Raw genomic sequence first — 20,477 nt, forward strand, 5'->3', positions numbered from 1 at the left:
CTTGTGGATATTAAAAAGTAATCTTCAACATTATGTACATTTTTATTCCTCTTGATTTTCCTTCTACGCAACTTTACCTGCTTTAAAGGTGTTGTGTTTATTATATTATCACTGTCACTAGACATTACCACTAAATTTGTTAATTTGTCATTATAGAATTTAATGAATATTTATTTTAGAATATAAATTTTATTCAAAATTATATCCTACATAACCTCACTCAATAGTTCTGACATTATTTTGACATAATGTTTCAAGCCATTTTTTAGAGCTCTGAATCTCTTTCCATTTGGATGTTTTCTGAGGAGTTAGTGAGATAGTCATTAAATGTACAATCAACACATCACTTCAGATTGGTTAAAATTGTGAAAAAATAAGAGAAAACTTCCGGGATCTTTCTGGTCACAATCTTGTTTAATGTCTTGCAAATTTTCAAAATTCCTAGTTGCATGATGGCCATATCAGTGTACATAACGAGCAAAGGGATAATTTTTTTCAATTATTGCTTGAACACCTATTATTTGGCTGCTCCATCATAACTTTGAGCAATCAGTATGATAGGCTAATTTTGAATTTAAAGATCTACAACAGTTAAAATTGCTTTGTTAAGTGTTTCTGCCTCAAATCTTCATGTGCCCCAAGAGCCAATTCAAAAGTTCCACAATTGAGCAATAAGCAGAATGAAATTGAGCCATAGTATTAGCTGACCCTAGTAGGGCAAATTATATGTAATTATGAAGATAGCTTTTAGAGTTTACATGTTTTTAATCTTCAAACTCAAGTGGTCTAGATTGTTAACCTATATTTCTGCCAAAGATTTTTCTCCAGCAAAAACACTGTCAAGCATTTAATTTGTTACATCCACAAATCCATTCATTTTTTACATAAAATGTCTCTATTAAATTTACATGTACAGCTGTTTCCTATACTCACATTAGTTTTCTCAATATCTGGCAATTGCCTTGCCTATCTTTTATTTATAGTAAATATTTAAAAAAATTCTTCACATTCATTAAATACCACCCAAGTTGGTGCTAGAATTGCTGTATCATCTCCATATCCTATATTGGAATTTATCATCGATAAATTTTAATTGTACTTCCTCCTTCCCGAGAAATATTAAAAATACTGGTGACAATATGCAGCCTTGAAGTACTCCTTTATATACATTGTAGGTGTCTGCAGATATATCTATATAGTGTTTAACATTGTTGAAGACTTTCTGATTAACTATGAAGCATACAAAAACATTTTAACATTGTCATGAATCAATAGTTTGATTTAGAACTTCTGAATGCACATTTTCATGGTCAGGACTCTCTTAATAGAGTTTGCTAAACCTAAGACTCTAGAATTTCTGGACCAGACCATTATTCCTAGTTGACAAATTGTCTGGCTTCTCTCTGATCTTTAAAGAGCAATTGAACATAGCTTTTCCACGTGCTGCTTAAATCTCCTGGTCCAAGAACTTTCCATATTGTTTTTGGATATTATAGGTGCTTTTTTGTAATTACTTGTGCCAGTAATCTCTTTAACCTTTCTATGAAAATTTCCACTGTCATATAGAGTATGCAGATACTCAATTTCTTGACATTTAGCAATTACCTGGTCCTATTTGTTCATCACATTTGAAATAAAAAAGACTTAAATATATTAACTGATTTTCAATACAAATATCTCATACCAAAGATATCTTGTGTCACTGATCCAAATTCAAGATCCTTGATCTAAATAAGAATACATTTTAATACCTCTGGAGCTTTTGACATTTATAGGAGAATGGTCTTTTTTATTCAGCTCTTTTCAAATGAAATTAACTTTATTATGGTTACCCTATTCATGTAATTAACAAAAACTTACAAACTGAAACTGTATATCTAATGTAATTTGCTATTAAAAAAATCATCTACTATAATTTATTAAGTTTATTTTTCTATTCGTTTCCTAGTCTTTTGATTCTTTTTATTAACAGCTTGGTTTTTATCCTTATCAGTCTGCGGTGTAGTTGATCCAGCTAAGTAATTTGAGAACATATCAGACATTTCAAATTTGGCCATGTTTTGAATTTGCTCCATTTCTTTCTTCGTTTCTGGGTCATTCATCATCTTTGGCAGAACCATGACTAAGAGAAGAGGTAGCACCATCATCATGATCATTGGGTTAAATAAGAGATCTGTTATTCTCCATTGTTCTCTCAATTGGAAATAACGTGTTTTTCCTAAAACAATAAATAAACTGTATTAATATAAAATATTCACTGCTACTTTGGAAAAACTAGCATGAAATAAATAGAATAATAATATCCTTCAAAATTACAACCTACAACCTGAAATGGAAGCCCAATCACCAAATAATTTCTCAACAATTTATTGTAGTATTATTTAATAATAGTCAGACACATTTGCAAAAGTAAAGCTCACCCAGAACAGATAAACTAAATATATTTATGTTGTACCTTACCTAATGCTTTCATTCTTAATGGATATGGCACTATGATAACTTCCGAAATCTTAATGTGATTTACTTTCCTAGCCCTAAATTTCCCCTTTGAATTTATTTCCACTCTAGCAGGTTCGAATGTAAATTCAGGATGTAATACTTCCACAATATAAGATCCGGCAGGTACGTTATGAACAGTAAAAGAACCATCTCTCCTAACAAATCCCAAATATTCGCCACCATTTACGTGAATTCTTGTATTAGCTTGCCAATTAAACTGCTTACTTTGGGAGTCAGTAAGAGGGAATACTCTACCTTCTAGAACATATCTAGAAGCGTCATTATCTTCTTCACTATTTAATTCCGATTTAGCTGCATTTATAACTACTAAAAGGATACTAAACAGATAAAATAATTTCAGATACATTGTTAATGGTTACTACAAAGAATATTATAATGATAACCTCCCTAAGTTGTTTAGCTAAAATGACAAATATACTCTGATGACAATTAAAAAACCAGAGTACATAGCCCTCTAGTAAGGTAAATCGCATAGAAAGATTCGGGAGAGAGTTTCTAGCGCCAAATGCGGACGGGCCGAAACTAATTTCATTCTGAATTTTAGGCGGCAAAATTCAAAAACTATGCCTTTAATGTAAAATAAATATAGTAATAAAACAAGAAATAAAAGCTTATTCTAAGCCAAAAAATATATTCTCTCTGTCCAAAAATAAAGTATACACTTATGCATTGTTATACATAAATGATTAACATAATATCAGACAAATAGGAACATCTCCAACAGGATGGGAAGATTAAATGAAGATTGGTGGAAAAATCCCTAACGTATATATATACGGTCACTAACGTATAAATTCCACTGTCAGAGCACCAGACAAAAGGTTTCTACGAGAAACAACCTTCTCCGGAAACTTGTAGGGAGCCAGTGGGATGCAAACCCCCAGGTCTTGAAGACAACAGCTGAGGCCTTATGTTTCTCAATAGGGGAATATGTTTGGCTCGTCTGGGGTAGATCTAGACACGCCCAAGAAGTCACCACGGCGTTAAATGAAACATGTAGAATAATTACCGGTTGTGTAAAGCCTACCCCTACTGTACCGGGTAGCTGGATTCGCATCACCAGACGACCGTAGATGCGCCTCACAGTCACAATATGTGGAGAAGTTCAGGCAAACTTTCGATCACCAATTATACGGGTTTGACGAACCGCCAGGAATCAGCCGACTTAAATCAAGGAAAAGGTTTATGAGAAATGTCAGCGTCGAACCACCCGAACTGTTCCCCTTACATTCAGAACGACCTAATGGAATGAACCTAGACTGGAGAACCTGGTGGACACTCAATCGCATACGCACAGATGTTGCCCCTGTAAAACACAACCTCATTAAATGGGGCATCAAGACAGACAGCGACGCATTTTGTGAATGTGGGAAAATACAGAATGTGTAACACCTGAGAGTATGCAGACTTTGCCACCACAGTGCACCCTCGATGATTTATGGCTCGCAAATACAAAGGGTGTAGACGTAGCCCGATATTGGGCAGAAAAACTAGTCGGATCCAGACACGAAAAAGTAAGTGATGGAAAAATCCCTACATGAAGTTGTCCATCTGGTACAGGACAGGTTCGCAGCCAATGGAGACAACAAGCTAACAATTGTGAATTTAAGTTGTGATTTTAGGAGAAATTGTTACAGTTTTTGTTTTTTTTTTTTGGAAAACATTGTGTAGTATAATCATTATTTGGGTAAATATGCAAAACTAGTGAAACAATGGCAACAGCACTTACATCAACGTCATACGCCTTTTGCTATGTCATATCCACATCACATGTAACGTGACTAGTAGCGCCATCGCTATTACGAACGACTGGGCCTATGCAACTCATTCGCCCCACTTATCTTATTTCACTTACACTAGTATTTGTGAAACATACTGTGATTCAATCACTGACACTATGACTGACAAGTGACAACGCTTTTGATTCTATTAGACTGACATTTGACATTTTTCTAGCATAGAAAAAGGACTTGTAAAAAACACAGAACAGGACTTATATCACGACAGGATCAGGACTTTTCTTTGATTAAAATTTTTGTTTATTAACCGCTACCACCCGCTACGATGCTATGAATTATTGTGAAACTGATCTTGCTTCTGATCATTTAACCTGGAGCCAAAATGTAGTTTATTTATTTTTGAAGTTGATTTTTTCAAATAATAACACCCTACATGAATTTATATTTTAAGTAAATATTATAATGTATTCCTTTGAATATTTTTAAAATTAAATATAAAAACGTGACTAATTTTTAAATAAGAAATAAAAATCTGGAGAAAAAGAGATTAGTATGAAGAGAGTAACATTGTTGTCTTAAGTCCATCTCTCGGCTTATTGTAAAAGCTGCGGTTCAGCATTTCGGAATTTATATCAAAGAAGATAGAGTCTATATTCTTTGTTTATATTTACACAGGAGTAGACACAAATGAAATAGTGAAAAGTTGAAAAGTATTTTGTATTTTTTGACATTTAAAGATACACTTTTCGTGATTTCTAGTCTATACACAAAAATATTGGAAGTAATGGAAGATGTTTCAAACACTATGATTACAGAGCCATCAAATTCAGTGGAATTAAGTGCTTCAACTAATTCTAAAATTATAGAAAACCCAGAAAACACTTTAAAACCCAAGGTATTGAAAGCGAAAAAACGTAAGAAGCCCAAAGATAGTACTGCACCTAGAGTGCCTCTTACTGGTAAGTGTACAATTTGATATTTATGGAATATAATAGGAATTCTGAAACCTAGTAGCAAGTGCCAAAAAACCTCATTTAAAAAACCCAGTTTAAAATTTACACACATTATTTCATAATGAGTTTTGCATAAACCATTTTAAGGTAAATATTACCATTTTTTATATTCTAATGAGAATCTAATAAGTCCATATGTAAACTATTTGATAATTCATTAGTTCTTTTAAGACAGTATTGTGTTAGTTGTTGGAAATTTAATATGAAATGTTTTATCATCACTGTTTCAGAAGACACTTTTTCTTGAAATGGTTCATATAAATGAAGATACAGTGAAAATAGCTTTTTCCATGGGAAACCTAACCGGAATTATCATAGGGAGCTATAGTGTTCAATGAATCTCTTCCAGATTGGCAAGTTTTTCCTAGTTATGTAAGAAATGTGCTAAAAATCACTACAACTTTTAGTGTAAAGGGCTCTCTAAGATCTTGTTATCATTCAGTTAAAATTGAGCAGTTCAAAGTTGAAAGTTTTAGACACAATTGCTGTACATCCATAATAGTCAGTACAAGCAGTATCAGCTGCATAATACAAATACTTAATGAAGATGACTGAGACCAGAGGTTATATTTTTTTTGAAATTATAGACATAGAACATTTAATTGAAACTCACTCAAGTTACTTCTATCATACATGTTTCAAAAAAGAAATAAAGTGATGAAAAACCCCATTTATTAGAGGAAGGCCATGTACAAAATAGAATCAATAACATTTGGAAAGATATATGAAAAACAATATTGAGTCCTTTTTATGTGAACAGAATTCTTACCCCACTAGTGTACTTGTTTTTGGTAGAAACTGTTATTCCTGACATCATAGCTGCTATTTAAAATAATGATGTTGACTAAGATCCTTGTTTTCAGCAAGATGTCAGGCAATATTAAGACAACAAATTTCCTGGTCAATGACTTGGGTCTCGAGGCATATTGAATGACCAGTTTTTGTATCTTTACGCCCTTCACTTTCTTTTTATTGAATTACACAAAGAAACATATATTTTTTAATGAAACTTGTGAACTTGGAAGAATTATGACAACAGATAATTATTAATCTCTACAAATCACTTAAAAAAATAGTTAGAAAATAAAATAAAAGACAGTTTCATTATAGTAGGTAACTTAAATTCTAGATACTTATAGAAGGTCCCTTAAGGAAATAGTTAAAATCAGTTAATATTTTCAAAATGTTCACCTTATTTTTTAATTTAACTTTATTAGAGATATTTCATGTCATATATTTGTTTTAATTTGTAGGTTATGTGAGATATTTAAATGATCGAAGAGAAGCTGTACGAAGCACAAATCCAAACTTAACATTTGCAGATATAACTAAAATGTTAGCTAGTGAATGGAGCAATTTGCCAGTCAATAAAAAACAGCAATACTTGGATGCAGCAGAACAAGATCGAGAACGTTACACAAAGGAATATAATGCATATAAACAAACTGAAGCCTACAAGATATTTACGCAACAACAGAATGAAAAGAAAATTAAAGAGGTCAAAGAAAAAGAAGATATTGTTAAAATACCTAATCTCGTAAGTTTGTTTTATTATATCTATAGCTTTTGTGATATTTGACGTTTTGCTATATCCGAATGCCAATATTACAGCCAGTATCTTGCAGGAATCTCTCTCTTATTTCTTCTTCTATCCCACATATCCAACTTCTTCTCGGTCATTCTCCTCTTATATAGACCTTTATAATGGTAGCAACTATTAAGTCCATTCTTAGTATGAGTTCATAAATATGACTTCATTGATCTTTTTACTTATTCTCTATACAGATACCAATTCTCAATGTACCTTTTAATTTTTTATATTGGAATTGCTGTCATATTTCGAGAGTTTGTTTCAGGGGTTTCGCAGTAGTGATTTTTTATTGCAACTAGGCTGCCAATGTATTGCTGAATGCTCGTCCTTAATCCATGGTTGGACTAGAGACAGGTTGAGCTAAAGATCTATGCCATGATCTGAGGCAGACTTGCTGAGGCAACCTTCTTTAGATTTGATGGAACTCTTAGCACATCATTTATGATGATAATCGATGATATTCTTTGGTGTACAGTATTGATAGATGCTCTGGGCTATACAGGATAATAAACAAAACTTATTTTTGAGCAGTTGTATACTATATCAGAAGAATTGTTGATAAAATATTTTTATTAGTGTTACAATAATTTTAAACATTATTTTACAATATTTCGGAACTATTTTTAGGCTTACAATAGTCATCCAAGTTTAAATAAAGATCAACAAGACATAGACTATGGTAATTTTGACATACCTATTTTTACTGAAGAATTTCTTGACCATAACAAAACAAGGGATACGGAATTAAGACAGTTAAGAAAAATCAACACAGATTTTGAACAGCAAAATGCCATACTTTCAAAGCATATAGAAAATATGAAGATGGCCATATCGAAATTAGAATTCGAATTAATACAACAAGAAAAAAATAATCTATCTCTTAATAAACATTTAAATCATTTGAAGAACACCTTAATTGATGGATTTGGAGGTACAGTGTTACCAGGTAAGTAATGAATTGCTTGTTATTAATTTATAGTTATCTATAATTAGAAATATCTCTTATTAAATGGTATTATAAAATAAAAAAAAAATAAAAACATATTTGCCCTGTTAAGGATGAATGGTGGTATGTGGTGATTTGTCTATGAACTACATTAAAGCTAAAAGAATGCAACAACAATATTTAAATTCTTTGATGTGTGGAAAATCATTTACTTCAGTATGTGATAAGTTGGTTATAAAATAAATAGGTATAATAAATATAAAAAGTTGATTATAAAACTAGAAAATGAAGGAAAGCAATGAAATATGATATTCGACATTTTACAGATTTTTAAATGTTGTCTTTTAGCTTTAAATGTAGTTGTAGACAACTTACCACGTACTGCTGCCACTCATCCTTAACAGGGAGAACTGCCCTAATAATACATATATGTCAAATAGTATTTACAATATCGTCTTCTTTCTTCTTAAAAAGTATTGACAGTATTGGCAATATTTTAAGAAGCTGTTGAGAATTTGAAACAGTAGGAGGGAGCTACAACAAACATTGTAGCAGTTGCAAAAACACTGTACCTATCAGAATTATTATTGTCTTCCAATAGTGACTTTTGGACTTTGACAATTCGCTGCCTAAGAATTACAAGGTTTTATGATACAAAATGTAGAAACTGAGAAAAATGACTTTGAATATTTTGACCATTGGATTTGGTATACAAGAAAGTATATTTGCTTTTGTTTTAAACATAATAGATGAAAGTCTACTACAAAAGCACATTTAAAAAAAAGGAATAGAAAATATTTAATTTTTTCCATATTTTTATTGAAAAAATTAAATAACAGAACTTTGTGACTTAATAAAAAATGAAAAATGCAAAAACATGAAACAAAAGCCTTTGTAACATTATTTTCTGATCAGCAATCTCAGTTTCACTGTTTATGTTGAGACATGTTGGAAAACATGTGAACATAAAAGTTTCTGTTACATCTGGCATCCACTTGTACATAGATTTCAGAGCTTACACCGTGTTTAGTGCCAAGGTGATTTTAATATAATTTTTGTTTATTGGTATGGGTATTTCGTCATTTTCAGCAGTATGTCTCCTCGCATTCCGTTGTCTTAAACTGATGATTTTGTATTCACGTTCGTTAAAAGTGGTTCGGAAACCGATGTCATAAAAATCTGTAGTACATTGTAAAGAAACCAAATTTGAAAATGGAACTGCAGTATAATTCAGTTTTGATGAATAGGTTGAAAAATCTAGAAAATCTTGCTATTTCACTTGAAGTATGGTGTAAGGCTTTCTTGTGTTTACTTTCAAAAGGTTGTACTACTACTGTTAACTAATCACGAAAGTGGAGAAAAGTATTCAGATTTTCTCAAACTGCGTTCAATTGCACTGTGAACTGAATCAACCTCTTGTATGCAGGAATATCCAGGTACTGAAAACTTCATTTGAATTTTCTTAGTTCGTATTAGTTGTTAAAATATGTGCAATGGTAAAATTCATAAATCCATTGCGATTTTGTGGAACGCAAGTATCGCTTCACAAAGTCAAATCCTCCAATAACGGATAGTCTTCTACAACCCTTTTCAGGATTCTGTATACAGCACTGGCAATGTTATTACCAGCCCGACCATGCATTGCCTCTGATCAAATCATGCAATAAACAGACCGGTTTATGGAAAGGTGCGCTGTCATGTTATACACATTTAGCTTACTTTTATAAAAGACATTTTTGATGTCTCCTTTTGGACATGTCAATACATTTTGTAAGTCAAAACACAGTACTGCGTTACCATTTTCAATATCCTTTTTTTTTCTCTTCTCTCATTAAAATTTTTTCTTGCAAGTGTTTTTCATATTCCTTTTTCTTTTCTTCATTAAGGTTGTTTTCTTTCTTCAGGCAGTCTATTTCAGCACATAAGTCACATAGATCTTTTGAAGGTTTCTTAAATGAATAATTGAATTCAGTGCAAAATATTTTACGATAAACATTAAGTTTTACTGGAATCAAGTCTTTCTCCTTTATGAAATCCTCATACATATTGTACATTTTTTGCAGTGATAGGTCATCCTCTACATATTTTCTTTTAGTTTCAGCCCTACAATAATGGCTTTCTATTACATATTAATATGCTCTCTAACAAGATTCTCAGTTGCATCTGATGTAACTTTTTTTCTATGCATTCCCTGAACACTTTGACGAATTGTGTTCGTTTCTGTAGAATTTTTGTAAACGGTGTATATAGGTTTTCGAATTATACCTAGTGTTCCGCAGTAGAACTGTTTGCAAACCTGTATTTTGTTATTATTTAAAATAAAGAAGAATTTAAAGATTTTATTTTTTTTGTTTTGGGCATTTTTTCCTTTCCTTCTTCGCTGTGGAATACTCATTTCAGTTGTACTTAAAATAAACATCCTTTTTTTACTGCTACTAAGCTTGTAATACTCAGAAAATAAATTTTTTCTGTCTTCTTCACTTATATTTTTGGCTTATTTATAAATACATTTCTCAAAGCAGTCTTTATGTGTTTTTATCTCTCTTGCTGGTCTTAACTTCTTTCGTGAGCCATCTATCAAAATTTTATTTTCTAATATTCCAGGCCCAACGCTCGGGATTTCTAGATTAGATCTCTTTCTAGTACGTTTTTTCTCTTGTAAACTGTTATTATTTTTCTGCAGTTGGTTTTCGGAATTTTTCCTCATATTGCTGTGTGCATATTTCTTTATTTTCCTTGAAAAAGTCGTCGTCTCGTTTACTGGAATTATTTGTTTTGTACAGATAGCTGTATATTTATTTCCCAGTTCAGTCGAAATGAATTCTCTTCGCATGGATAAACAGTTTCCACATTGCCCTAGCGCAGCGACACTAAAATAAAAATTAATATCACGAATAAATACTAGAAAATCGCAACAGCAAGTCAAGGTAAACTTACCCAGCAGTATCAGTTGAATTCTCTTTGCTAATTATGCTACTAGTATTAGTTTCATTGTTCTGCGTTAATGTAACTTTTTCTAGGTCCTCGTTAGACTCATCCGAGTAATCCAACAAACTTTCCTCTAATTTTGATTCTGAAAAGAAGTAAAACTATTAGAACGCAGTCACATGAGAGCATACATAATGAGGAATGGTTTACTGAATTCGGAAATTTTGTCTGCACGTTTATTTGCTTAATATAAACAATAATATGATCTTATCTGTAAAATTTAAAACAAAACTTCTATTTCTCCTAGAAATGTGTAAACAAAAAGATGCAAAAGCCATATTATAATATCTAATTTGGGTACTAGTGTAATAAGCCGGAACCATGTCTATGGAGATGAAATTTATATGAATGAATTCTGCTTCACTTACTAATGACTGTGCAATGATTTTTATTCGGTGCAAAATGTTTTTTTTTATGTAATTTCCATTTAAAATATTCTCGATTTTTAAAAGCCGCCGCCAATATTCGCCATTATCTACCATGAAACAACAAGAAATGACAGGAATGACAACTGTTTCGTATGGTCAAGAAGGTTAATTTTAACCAGTGTTGCCATAGTTATTCAAAATTATGTTTTCTAATGAAAAATAAAAATTTACCCAAAACGTAAAGTTTATAAATTATTACCTACTTTTAACTGAAAATTATAGCTTTTTTACAAGGGTCAGGTTAGGTTTGGTTACGTTACTTTACGTTTGTTATCACGTTTTCTTATGAAAAATAACAATTTTGATTTTTAATTATACAAAATTTTATTATTACTGCTTTTTTACCAGCGTTAGGTAAGATTTTATTACGTTGGTTTAGTTATTTCATGTTTTCTTATGAAATATAAAAATTTTGATTTTTAATTATATTATAACATTTTATTCTTATTACTGCTTTTTTTTACCAGATTTAGGTTAGATTTGGTTTATTGGTTTACATTTTTAATAATAAAATAAGACGATGGTTAACGGGTAGTCGTTTTGCACGTGGTTATTAAGATTGCATCCACCTGTTTTAATTAAGCTAATTTTCATGAAATTTTTAGATCTTTTAAAAGTTAAAACTGGCAACAATGTCAAAAGTACATAAAATTTAACTTCTTGCGCATGCCGCCATATTGTTTTGAAATATTAAAAATCTTGATTGTTTTAAACAATTTTACCCATTTTTTCATAATTTAACAGTAAAAAACGGTGATATTTAATATGTATTAGTTACGTTTTTTATATTAAGACATGTATATATACTTTTTTTTGCTTTTTATGTAATTTTTTTTGATTCATAGTACTTTTTTTGTTATTTTTTCTGTATTTTTGATTATTTGGGCACTTTTACTAGTTTAAAGCAAAGAAAACATTAAAATTTGAGGTTGTTTTCACTTTTTCGGCTAAGTCCACAAAAAATTTGGCATTTTTGAGGCGTTCCGGCTTACTAAATAATTACCCTAATTTGCGTTTACCTTTTTATTTTTCAAGTTTTCTCCCCTGGGACATAATCCTTATCTTATTCGGAATCATCACCATTCCAAAATTCACTATTGTCACTAGATTCGGTCATTATATCACTCATTTATTACATAAATTAACAGAGAATGAAATCAACACACACGCTGTTTACATGTAACATAACCTACACCAAATTTATCTTAAAGATGCAGTAGCAGTAAACAAACCAACACACGTTATCAACATTATGAATATTACGAGGAGCACTCCCAAATCACGATTTACAATGTATAAACGTACATAATATCCACCTCATAAACTATATAAATAGACATCGTATACGAAACTCAGCATACCATATCATTTAGTAGTCCTTGTACGCGGAAGAATTGCCATAACTTAATTGGACCACTGTTGTTCTAGTGATAATATTTTAGCAAGGGCGTGCGTCAGGGAATTACAGCGCTTGAATTTATTCATTTATATTTATAATAAATGTTATCATTTATATTTTATGATCAGAAGAATAACAAAGATAAAATTAAATTAATAAATGTTAGAATGAGGTTTTCCAACAACATAATATGCGAATTCGTTATTGTAATGCATTGAATTAATAAAATTAAATTAAATATGTAAAAATTGTTTTAAAATTAAATGTAATATCTAATGGCGGTTTCCCACCAAACGGACAAAATAAAAACAAAACAAAACACAAACTCGTATCCAATAAAACAAAATAGCAACTTTTCACAAACTTTACTAAAGACTGGCGTGTTTTGAAACAGTTCGGTTTGTTTTTCGAGTCCCGAGTTTTTGAAACTCAAGTCTGTTTAGTGGAAACGGTCAGTTGTGTTTATTAATGGACTACCTCACCTCTGACGTTACAATGGGCGGGGCTTCGAAAACCTTTCTAAACATTTCTACACTAAATACAAGATAGAGCTGCGGTAAGTATAAATAAACAGTATGATTGTTACGAGGGGCACTCCCAGATCATGATTTTAACGATGTATAAACCTATATTTTCCTGTATTATGAAATACATATGAAAATATGAAGTAGACATCGTAGCATAAGTCGTTCACAGGAATAACAGAACTGAAAATAACTGAATAAACATGTTAGAATGAGGTTTTCCAACAACATAATAACGTGAATCCGTTATTGTAATGCACGGAATTAAAATACAATTACATTAAATGTGTAAAAATGTTTTTAACGTAATATTTAAGGTTGGAACGGAGTTGCCACTCGTGAACTGAGCTCTTAATGGCACTCCATTCGTTGGTTTAAGGAAAACGAAATTTCAAAGCAAAAACCTATGCAAAGGTCAGAAAAATCTTGTCAAAAATAAAAACATTCAACATATCTGAGTAATAAATAAAACAAAAAACTCAAAGTGTAACTTAGGTAATATTTTACTCAGAATCTACCTCGTGTGCCTGTGAATACCTTCTTTTTTCTTTACCCATTTCATCTACAATATGCTAACAATAGTGTATTTTTTTTATGTTTATTCACAATAGTCAAAAGCTCGACTTTTAGAACTGAATTGTCAAAACTTTTGATCGCAGCCACTTTTGAATATCCGCTTTCTTCAACTCGGTTGTCGATATTTATTAAACGGGGAGTATATAACGAATATATTAAGATAGAAAAAAACATGGCGACTACCAAAATGGCACTACACAGGATCTTGATTATATAGAACGTATAGTTATGTACGAGATATCATAAGGCACTATGAATGAAAATAAATTTACTATAGACAAATTTTGATTTATTGACTTAAGGAAGGCCTCTGGCTAAATTCAAAATAAACAACTGATCGAAACCTAACTTGCGACATAGCAAATGAAAAGGGACGATATAACGAATCTATTAAGATATGTAATTGATTTTCTATCTTAATATATTCGTTATATCCTTTCCTTTCATTTTCTATATCGCGTGATAGGATTTGATCAGTTGTTTATTTTGTACTCAGCCAGAAGCCTTCTTAGTCAATAAATCAAAATTTGGCATACGGTTTTGCTTTCGTATTAAATTATTAAATGTATACAGCATGTTCAGCAGAAAGTCGAACAAAAGATGTGGGATCTTGACAATATCATTGAGACTCAAGTTGAACCACTGATAATTAACGTAGTTAATGAGAGCAGCACGTCAGACTCTGATTATGAATAAAATATTAATTTACACTGTGAGTTTTTTGTTTTATTTATTAGTCAGATATGTAAAATGTTTTTATTTTTGACGAATGATTTTCTCGGACATTTGCATAGGTTTTTGTTTGAAACTTCGTTTACTTTAAAAAACGAATGGGGTGCGATTAAGAGCTCAGTTCTTGACTGGCAGCCCCGTTTAAACCGGAAGCTCTTAGATATTAATACTCATAATTTCAACGCAATTTAAGAAGTTTTTACTTCTGGCGGCACTTCTCCAAGTGCACCTTATTTTTTTTTAATGCAAAATTTTCGTTTATGAAAACATTTAAAGTTAAGGTATATCTGTATTCAAATTTACGAAATTTATATAAAATGAGATTTCAATTTCTGGTAACATTTGTAATCTGGATCACGCGAGTTTTATTGTTTTTCAAATAAAAACTGAAAACATAATAATAAGTTACTTCTTTTGAGGCGAACTAACACACAATATACTTTAAAAAATAAGTGTATTTGATGTTTTGATTTCGATCGTTTAAGTGTCAAAACAACGTTGCAATTACTGCTTTATTATTTTTGTCAAACCATAAGTTTCTTTTTATTTTACAGTAGTGAAGCTAATTTTGAATTTCCTTGAAAATAATACTAACATTGTATATTTTATCTTCGTTGTTCATAGTAAACAAATCTTTAATTGTACATACTGTTTTATTAATTTGATAAGAAATATGAAAGCAAAACCGCACGCCTATGGAGTCTTACGTAGCATAGCCTGGTTTTGTTTACTTTTACTGCACGTCGAATTTGAATGAGGTGTATAAATCTAGTAATCAAATTGATGACAGTTTCTATATACTACATAGGACCGTGTTATTCTGAGTTTGGAAAGTTCACTAAAATTTTGCGAAAAACAAAGTCGTATGTTTAACATAGGACTATGTTGCGCTCTTTTCATATTTTCATAACATACACTAATGATTTTCGATTAATTTTAGACGATTGCATACATATATTTTAGATTTACAAAGTTCTTTGGGTGCCTTATGATACATAGAATCTTGTTATCTTAAAATTGCCGATTTTTTAATTTTGTTACATACAATCCTTGTAATACTCAGGCAGCGAATTGGTAACGACTATATTGTTGAATCTACTTATGTCAATTTGGCTGCCATTCATTCAGTCTGTTTTGCCAAATCACCGTGAATGGATACAGCTGCAACACCACGTGCAAATAATAAAATTGTTTGATCAAAATAAGTGTTATGTTCGAGCAACGTCATATTGTCGTTTGTCTGTATGTCCAACATAATGTTAAACTGTAATGGTGACAGTTATTTGATCTATCCTGTGTATTGTTGGGTTTGGTTTTGGAAATATTGGATTTCAGGGTGTTTATCTTTTATTTCCTAATATCAATTGATATAAACACACTAAAATGTCGAATCTGTATACTAAGATATCTATTTCTTTTAGGTATCAAAGATGTTGCAACCATACAAAATATTGACAATTACATGACAAATCTCCACTCAATACTCTTGGAAAACAGCAGCAGTCACTCCAATTTATTACAAGTAGTTCGAGATATTGTAGGGAAGCTGGAGTTTAATGGATGACAGAGTTGTACAACTACAAAGAAAAAGAGAATTAATAATAGAAATCTTAAGGAAACAGCCGATCCTCAACAAAAGAGTTGATTGTTTTTCTTTTGATTGTTCAATTGACATATTACACTTTTAATAAATTTGTCTTTTGCTGTTTATGTGTGTAGTTTAGAGGCTTATTACAATAAAATGTAAGACTCAATATTTATTTTACAATAAAAAGTTATTGTCAGTTTATCCATTTCGTGTAATTCTTTTTACCTCTACCCCCCCCCATTTCTTGAATTTGACGATTTATTGTAAATTATAGATTGTAAGGACCTCTCCACAGCAACATGAAAGATTTTTTCGGCCTTTCCAGAATCGTTAACAACGCAAGACATCTATGATGGATTTGCCTGGTTGATAGGCAAATTGTTGTTGGTCAAGCGGTAGATTTGTCAAGTATTCACTTGTTATGTACGTGTTTAATCTGTTTTCCACATACGACATATACAGTCACGTTCCCCCAGTGCGACAGACGCAAATCATCTCTTTGTAATGGGCCGAGTTTATTGACAAGGTGACCTTCTCATTGGTCATTTAGATCACGTGATCGATAAACCTGGCTATGGTTTTCCACACGTTTTAGAAAAAATGAGGTTAGACTAATAGCTCTATATGACTTTGTTTCTTTTGAAGGGCGTTTGCTACTATTAAGAATAAAGCAGGTTCTAAACTGTCACCATTCTTGTGGAATATAATCAATGATAAATAATTCTGGTCTGCGTGGGTCATAACCTCCCTAAGAATTTCTCTCCAGTCGTCCCTATCCATCTCCTTTCTCCGCCAAGCACGTATTCCCATATTTCTCATGTTTTCATCGATTTTATCAAGGAACCTTGTTCTGGGTCTTCCTCTTCTTCTCTGACCAATGGGTCTATCAGGGAGCGTTTTTCTGGCTGGGTCATTTTGTTCCACCCGCATTACATGCCCTATTCTATAAAGTTCGAAGTTGTATCGTCTTCTCTAAACACCATTGTCATTCACTGCTCCATAGATTCAACTTAGTACTTTTCTTTCGAAACCTGTTTTCATTATTTTTTGTTAGAGTCCAGGTCTCTGAATCATATGTTAGGACTGGGCGTATTATTGTTTTGTACAGTTTTATTTTTGTATTTCTCGATATAATTGTGGATTTAAGGAGGATATTGAGCCCAAAATAGCATCTGTTGGCCGTGCAAATTCTAGGGTTTATCTCTGCGGTAGTATTATTTTCAGTGTTAAGGAATGCTCTCAAGTATACAAATTCGTTCACTGCTTCGATGACGTCGTTTTCTATAACAAGTGGTCGTAGGATTTGTGGTTGCGTGCTCATTTTCATATAATTCGTTTTGTTGGTGTTTATTATTAAACCATTTTTGTAGCTGATTCTTTTAATGCTACATACGCCTCTCGTAGAGCATTTTCCGTTCTCCCAACAATATTGATATCATCAGCATAGCCCAGGATTTGCACTGATTTATTATATATTGAACCAGTGGTTGTGATTTGTGACATACGTATTACTTTTTCCAGAGCCAGATTGAACAGTGTACAGGAGAAAGGGGCTCCCTGGCGCAGCCCGTTATTTGTTTTAAAAGGTTCAGACAGTTCCCCCTGAATTCGTACTCTACATTCAACTTTTTCAAGAATTAGATTTGTTAAATTTACCAACTGATTTGGCATTCCTAGCTCTTTCATTGCTTTGAACATTTCTTTTCTATGCACAGGATAGTATGCTGCTTTGTAGTCTATAAATATGTGATGAGTATCAATGCCATATTCCAGTGTTTTTTCCAAAATTTGTTTCAGGGTTGAAATCTGATGAATTGTCGATTTAGCACCTCTGAAACCAGCCTGGTATTTTCCTACTATCCGTTCTGCATATGGTGCCATACTGTGTGTACTGTGGAAAATATTTTATACGCTGCATGTAGAAGCTCCTTTTTTTGTGTATGGTCCAAAGTATTCCAATATTCCAATCAATGGGGAGGGATTTCTGTGTCCATATTTCTTTTATAATCCGAATCAATGATAAAACTTGTAGCGTTTTAAATTTTTCTTTTAACTACGAAATATTAATATGTTAAAAATTTCTAAAGACTCCCCTGTTTGTTTGTTTGCAACGAAGTTAAAATTCCCCATTTCGTACATGTTATTTCTAACTATAATATTTCAAGATTTTTTTGTCACTGAACAACGATTTGTTTACATTCAAATCCCCCAAATCTCTGAATACATTGTGAGGTAGAAAAATCAATATAATACGTGTTATTTCTTCATATTGGGAAGTAGTTTGTTTGAGGGTCGCTTTGTAACATAGTTGAGGCCTGTTTTAAAAACAAGAAATTTATGTTATGGACGTAAGAAGGGTCGCCCACACTAGTATTAGATTTAGGTCAAGAGGGGAATTCAAGTTAGGTTGAGAAGAGCAACGAAGCAGGCAGGTTGTATAAGGTAGCTCGAGTTGAACATAGCCGGTAATTTTGTGTAATGGGTTAATAATCAAGACCGGTAAAAAGTGGAAATCTACTCTCTGTAATATGGCAGATTTATAAAAGAGTAACCACTTGAATAGTTAGAAGATTTGTGTAGTATACCAGAACATGGTACAATTTTAAAACAGTACATAGGGTGTGCCACCAGCTTCGTTTGTCGTCTGTTTGCCCCAACCTCGTTCCAGTCCAGGATTCCAGGCTATAGAAATCGCCTTCCTTCTTTCCCGTTGAGAACTTGTCTAAGTAGCTTTCCCATAGATGTCTAGCAAGTTTCAAAGTTAAGTGTAAAAAATGTGAATTATAAGGTAACATTCAGTATATTAATTTTAAAGTAAAGACAGACATTTTTTTGCTGAAACAATAATTGCTTTCATTAAAATTTAAAGTGATTTTGTAATAAATAATAAATTGTAAATTTTATGGTTTAACTTAGCTGTCATTTTAATTGTTTTTTTTTTTAAATTTAATATTAACATATGACAGCTAGCTTTATTTTTTTCGATATTTATTTGTTTTGTTTGTTTAAAAAAAAAAGGTTAATCTCTGTGAGGTAACATTTGTATGTTTTTGTAGTATCTCCAACCTCTTTGTAAACGGAGTTTGTAAACGGACACATGTAAGTTTTTTTTTATTCTGTATTTTGCAACTATTTATATAGTTGCAAAACTATTGCAACTATTTATATTTCTTGTACAATCTTGTATTTTGATAACTGTTTGTTAGAGACACAAATAAATGTTTAATTTATTGCTCCAACCATTTTGTTTATTTTATTTTAGAAAATCTCCTAACCTTTGTATGTATTTTTGATTTTAGGGAAGAAGAAATTTTCTTTCTTTTTCCAGCAGGAAGTTTTCTTCGAAGCGGCGTCCAAATTAAAATAGCTAGAGGTAACCTTGTCTGCCATATCTTATTTCATTTTGTCCAGGAGATTTATGTAAGTACCCTTTCATTTTTTTTGTAGCTGCCCCAATCCGACCCCTTGTCTTTTACTTACCCACGACCCCAGCTCTCCAGCAACCCCCTGAGTGCCGTTCGCATACGTAACGATTGTTTTGCTTGCCCTATCTTCGCCCCCATAGTTTCTGTCCCCAATTTTCTACCCCCATAATCTTACCCTATGGTAGGCAAAATATTATCGTTACAAACTCATCTAAATGTTTTTACTATATGAGCCAGTAGGATATCCATGTTCTGCCGCGGAACGTCTAAAAAGATACCTTCATTCCCTAGAAGATTTTTAGGGTCTAAAACTGGTGAAAACCCATTCGATTCTATTTTTGTAAATATTTTATCCACAAAACAATATGTATGTAGATCATTAACTCTTTGTTTCATCTTCAGTAAATGTTTTCCAAGAAAAGTGAGAATTCACAAGGAATCTTATGTTTTTCTCTTTCCGTTTGCGTAAACTCACCATTTGGATTTTTAATTATAGCAAATGTCGATAAAATGGTCTTTTGAGATAACTTTTTGAAAGCACAGATGGATGATCACTTCGTAGAACTGCCTCCATGTTCCTCTTTTAAATAGTCTTAGTATTGTTATTTTACCTTAGAGCCTTTTTGTAATCCTCCCCGTTACCTAAACTTTTGAACCTGATTAGCCTTTACCTTTTGCAATTCCTTGTTCCACCAAGGCACATGTCTTGGATTTATTCTTGGTGGGAAAAGTTTCCTCATAACAGTTTATTATTTCACGACTCAACCAGTGTTTAAGTTCCTTTGCGATTTCACTTGTATAATAACGCCGTCAACATGTGACCTTAATTTGTTCTTGTATGACCACAAGTCAGTCGGTCTCGGTATACGACCGGACTTACCCAAGTTCTGCTCAACCTCGAAATGCAAGATTCTGTTATCCAATATTTGGGCCTCATCAGATAAATGTCAGTTCAGTATTAGGTTTATAATAAAGAGATTAGTTAAGATGATTGCTAGTTTGCTTTCA

The 20,477-nt window shown here is 32.0% G+C and overlaps 2 protein-coding genes and 1 long non-coding RNA gene across 3 annotated transcripts; 1 reads left to right on the plus strand and 2 right to left on the minus strand.

Moving 5' to 3' along the window:
• Positions 1 to 1,864: 1,864 nt before the first annotated feature.
• On the minus strand, positions 1,865 to 2,947 carry EMC7 (ER membrane protein complex subunit 7). Its single transcript, XM_072525267.1, has 2 exons — positions 2,461 to 2,947; positions 1,865 to 2,218 (listed from the first exon to the last, which is right to left on the minus strand). The coding sequence occupies exons 1-2, from the start codon at positions 2,864 to 2,866 to the stop codon at positions 1,926 to 1,928; spliced, it is 699 nt and encodes a 232-aa protein (XP_072381368.1). The 5' UTR covers positions 2,867 to 2,947; the 3' UTR covers positions 1,865 to 1,925.
• A 1,948-nt stretch (positions 2,948 to 4,895) lies between these two features.
• On the plus strand, positions 4,896 to 16,245 carry Hmg-2 (High mobility group protein 2). Its single transcript, XM_072525268.1, has 4 exons — positions 4,896 to 5,218; positions 6,526 to 6,809; positions 7,491 to 7,809; positions 15,878 to 16,245. Exons 1-4 carry the CDS (start codon positions 5,044 to 5,046, stop codon positions 16,018 to 16,020), a joined length of 921 nt encoding a protein of 306 aa, XP_072381369.1. The 5' UTR covers positions 4,896 to 5,043; the 3' UTR covers positions 16,021 to 16,245.
• LOC140436445 (uncharacterized) lies at positions 8,694 to 12,381 on the minus strand. Its single transcript, XR_011950284.1, has 3 exons — positions 12,245 to 12,381; positions 10,747 to 10,882; positions 8,694 to 10,679 (listed from the first exon to the last, which is right to left on the minus strand). It is a non-coding gene; the product is annotated as an uncharacterized lncRNA (long non-coding RNA).
• Positions 16,246 to 20,477: the final 4,232 nt, after the last annotated feature.

The sequence above is a fragment of the Diabrotica undecimpunctata genome, chromosome 3, assembly GCF_040954645.1.
Source record: "Diabrotica undecimpunctata isolate CICGRU chromosome 3, icDiaUnde3, whole genome shotgun sequence".
NCBI lineage: Eukaryota > Metazoa > Arthropoda > Insecta > Coleoptera > Chrysomelidae > Diabrotica > Diabrotica undecimpunctata.

Coding starts and splice junctions, on each gene's coding strand:
- EMC7 (XM_072525267.1), bottom strand. CDS start 2,866: ATGTATCTGAAATTATTTTATCTGTTTAGTATCCTTTTAGTAGTTATA. Junction 2,219..2,460: donor ATTAAGAATGAAAGCATTAG/GTAAGGTACAAC, acceptor TTATTGTTTTAG/GAAAAACACGTTATTTCCAA.
- Hmg-2 (XM_072525268.1), top strand. CDS start 5,044: ATGGAAGATGTTTCAAACACTATGATTACAGAGCCATCAAATTCAGTG. Junction 6,810..7,490: donor TTGTTAAAATACCTAATCTC/GTAAGTTTGTTT, acceptor AACTATTTTTAG/GCTTACAATAGTCATCCAAG. Junction 7,810..15,877: donor TGGAGGTACAGTGTTACCAG/GTAAGTAATGAA, acceptor TATTTCTTTTAG/GTATCAAAGATGTTGCAACC.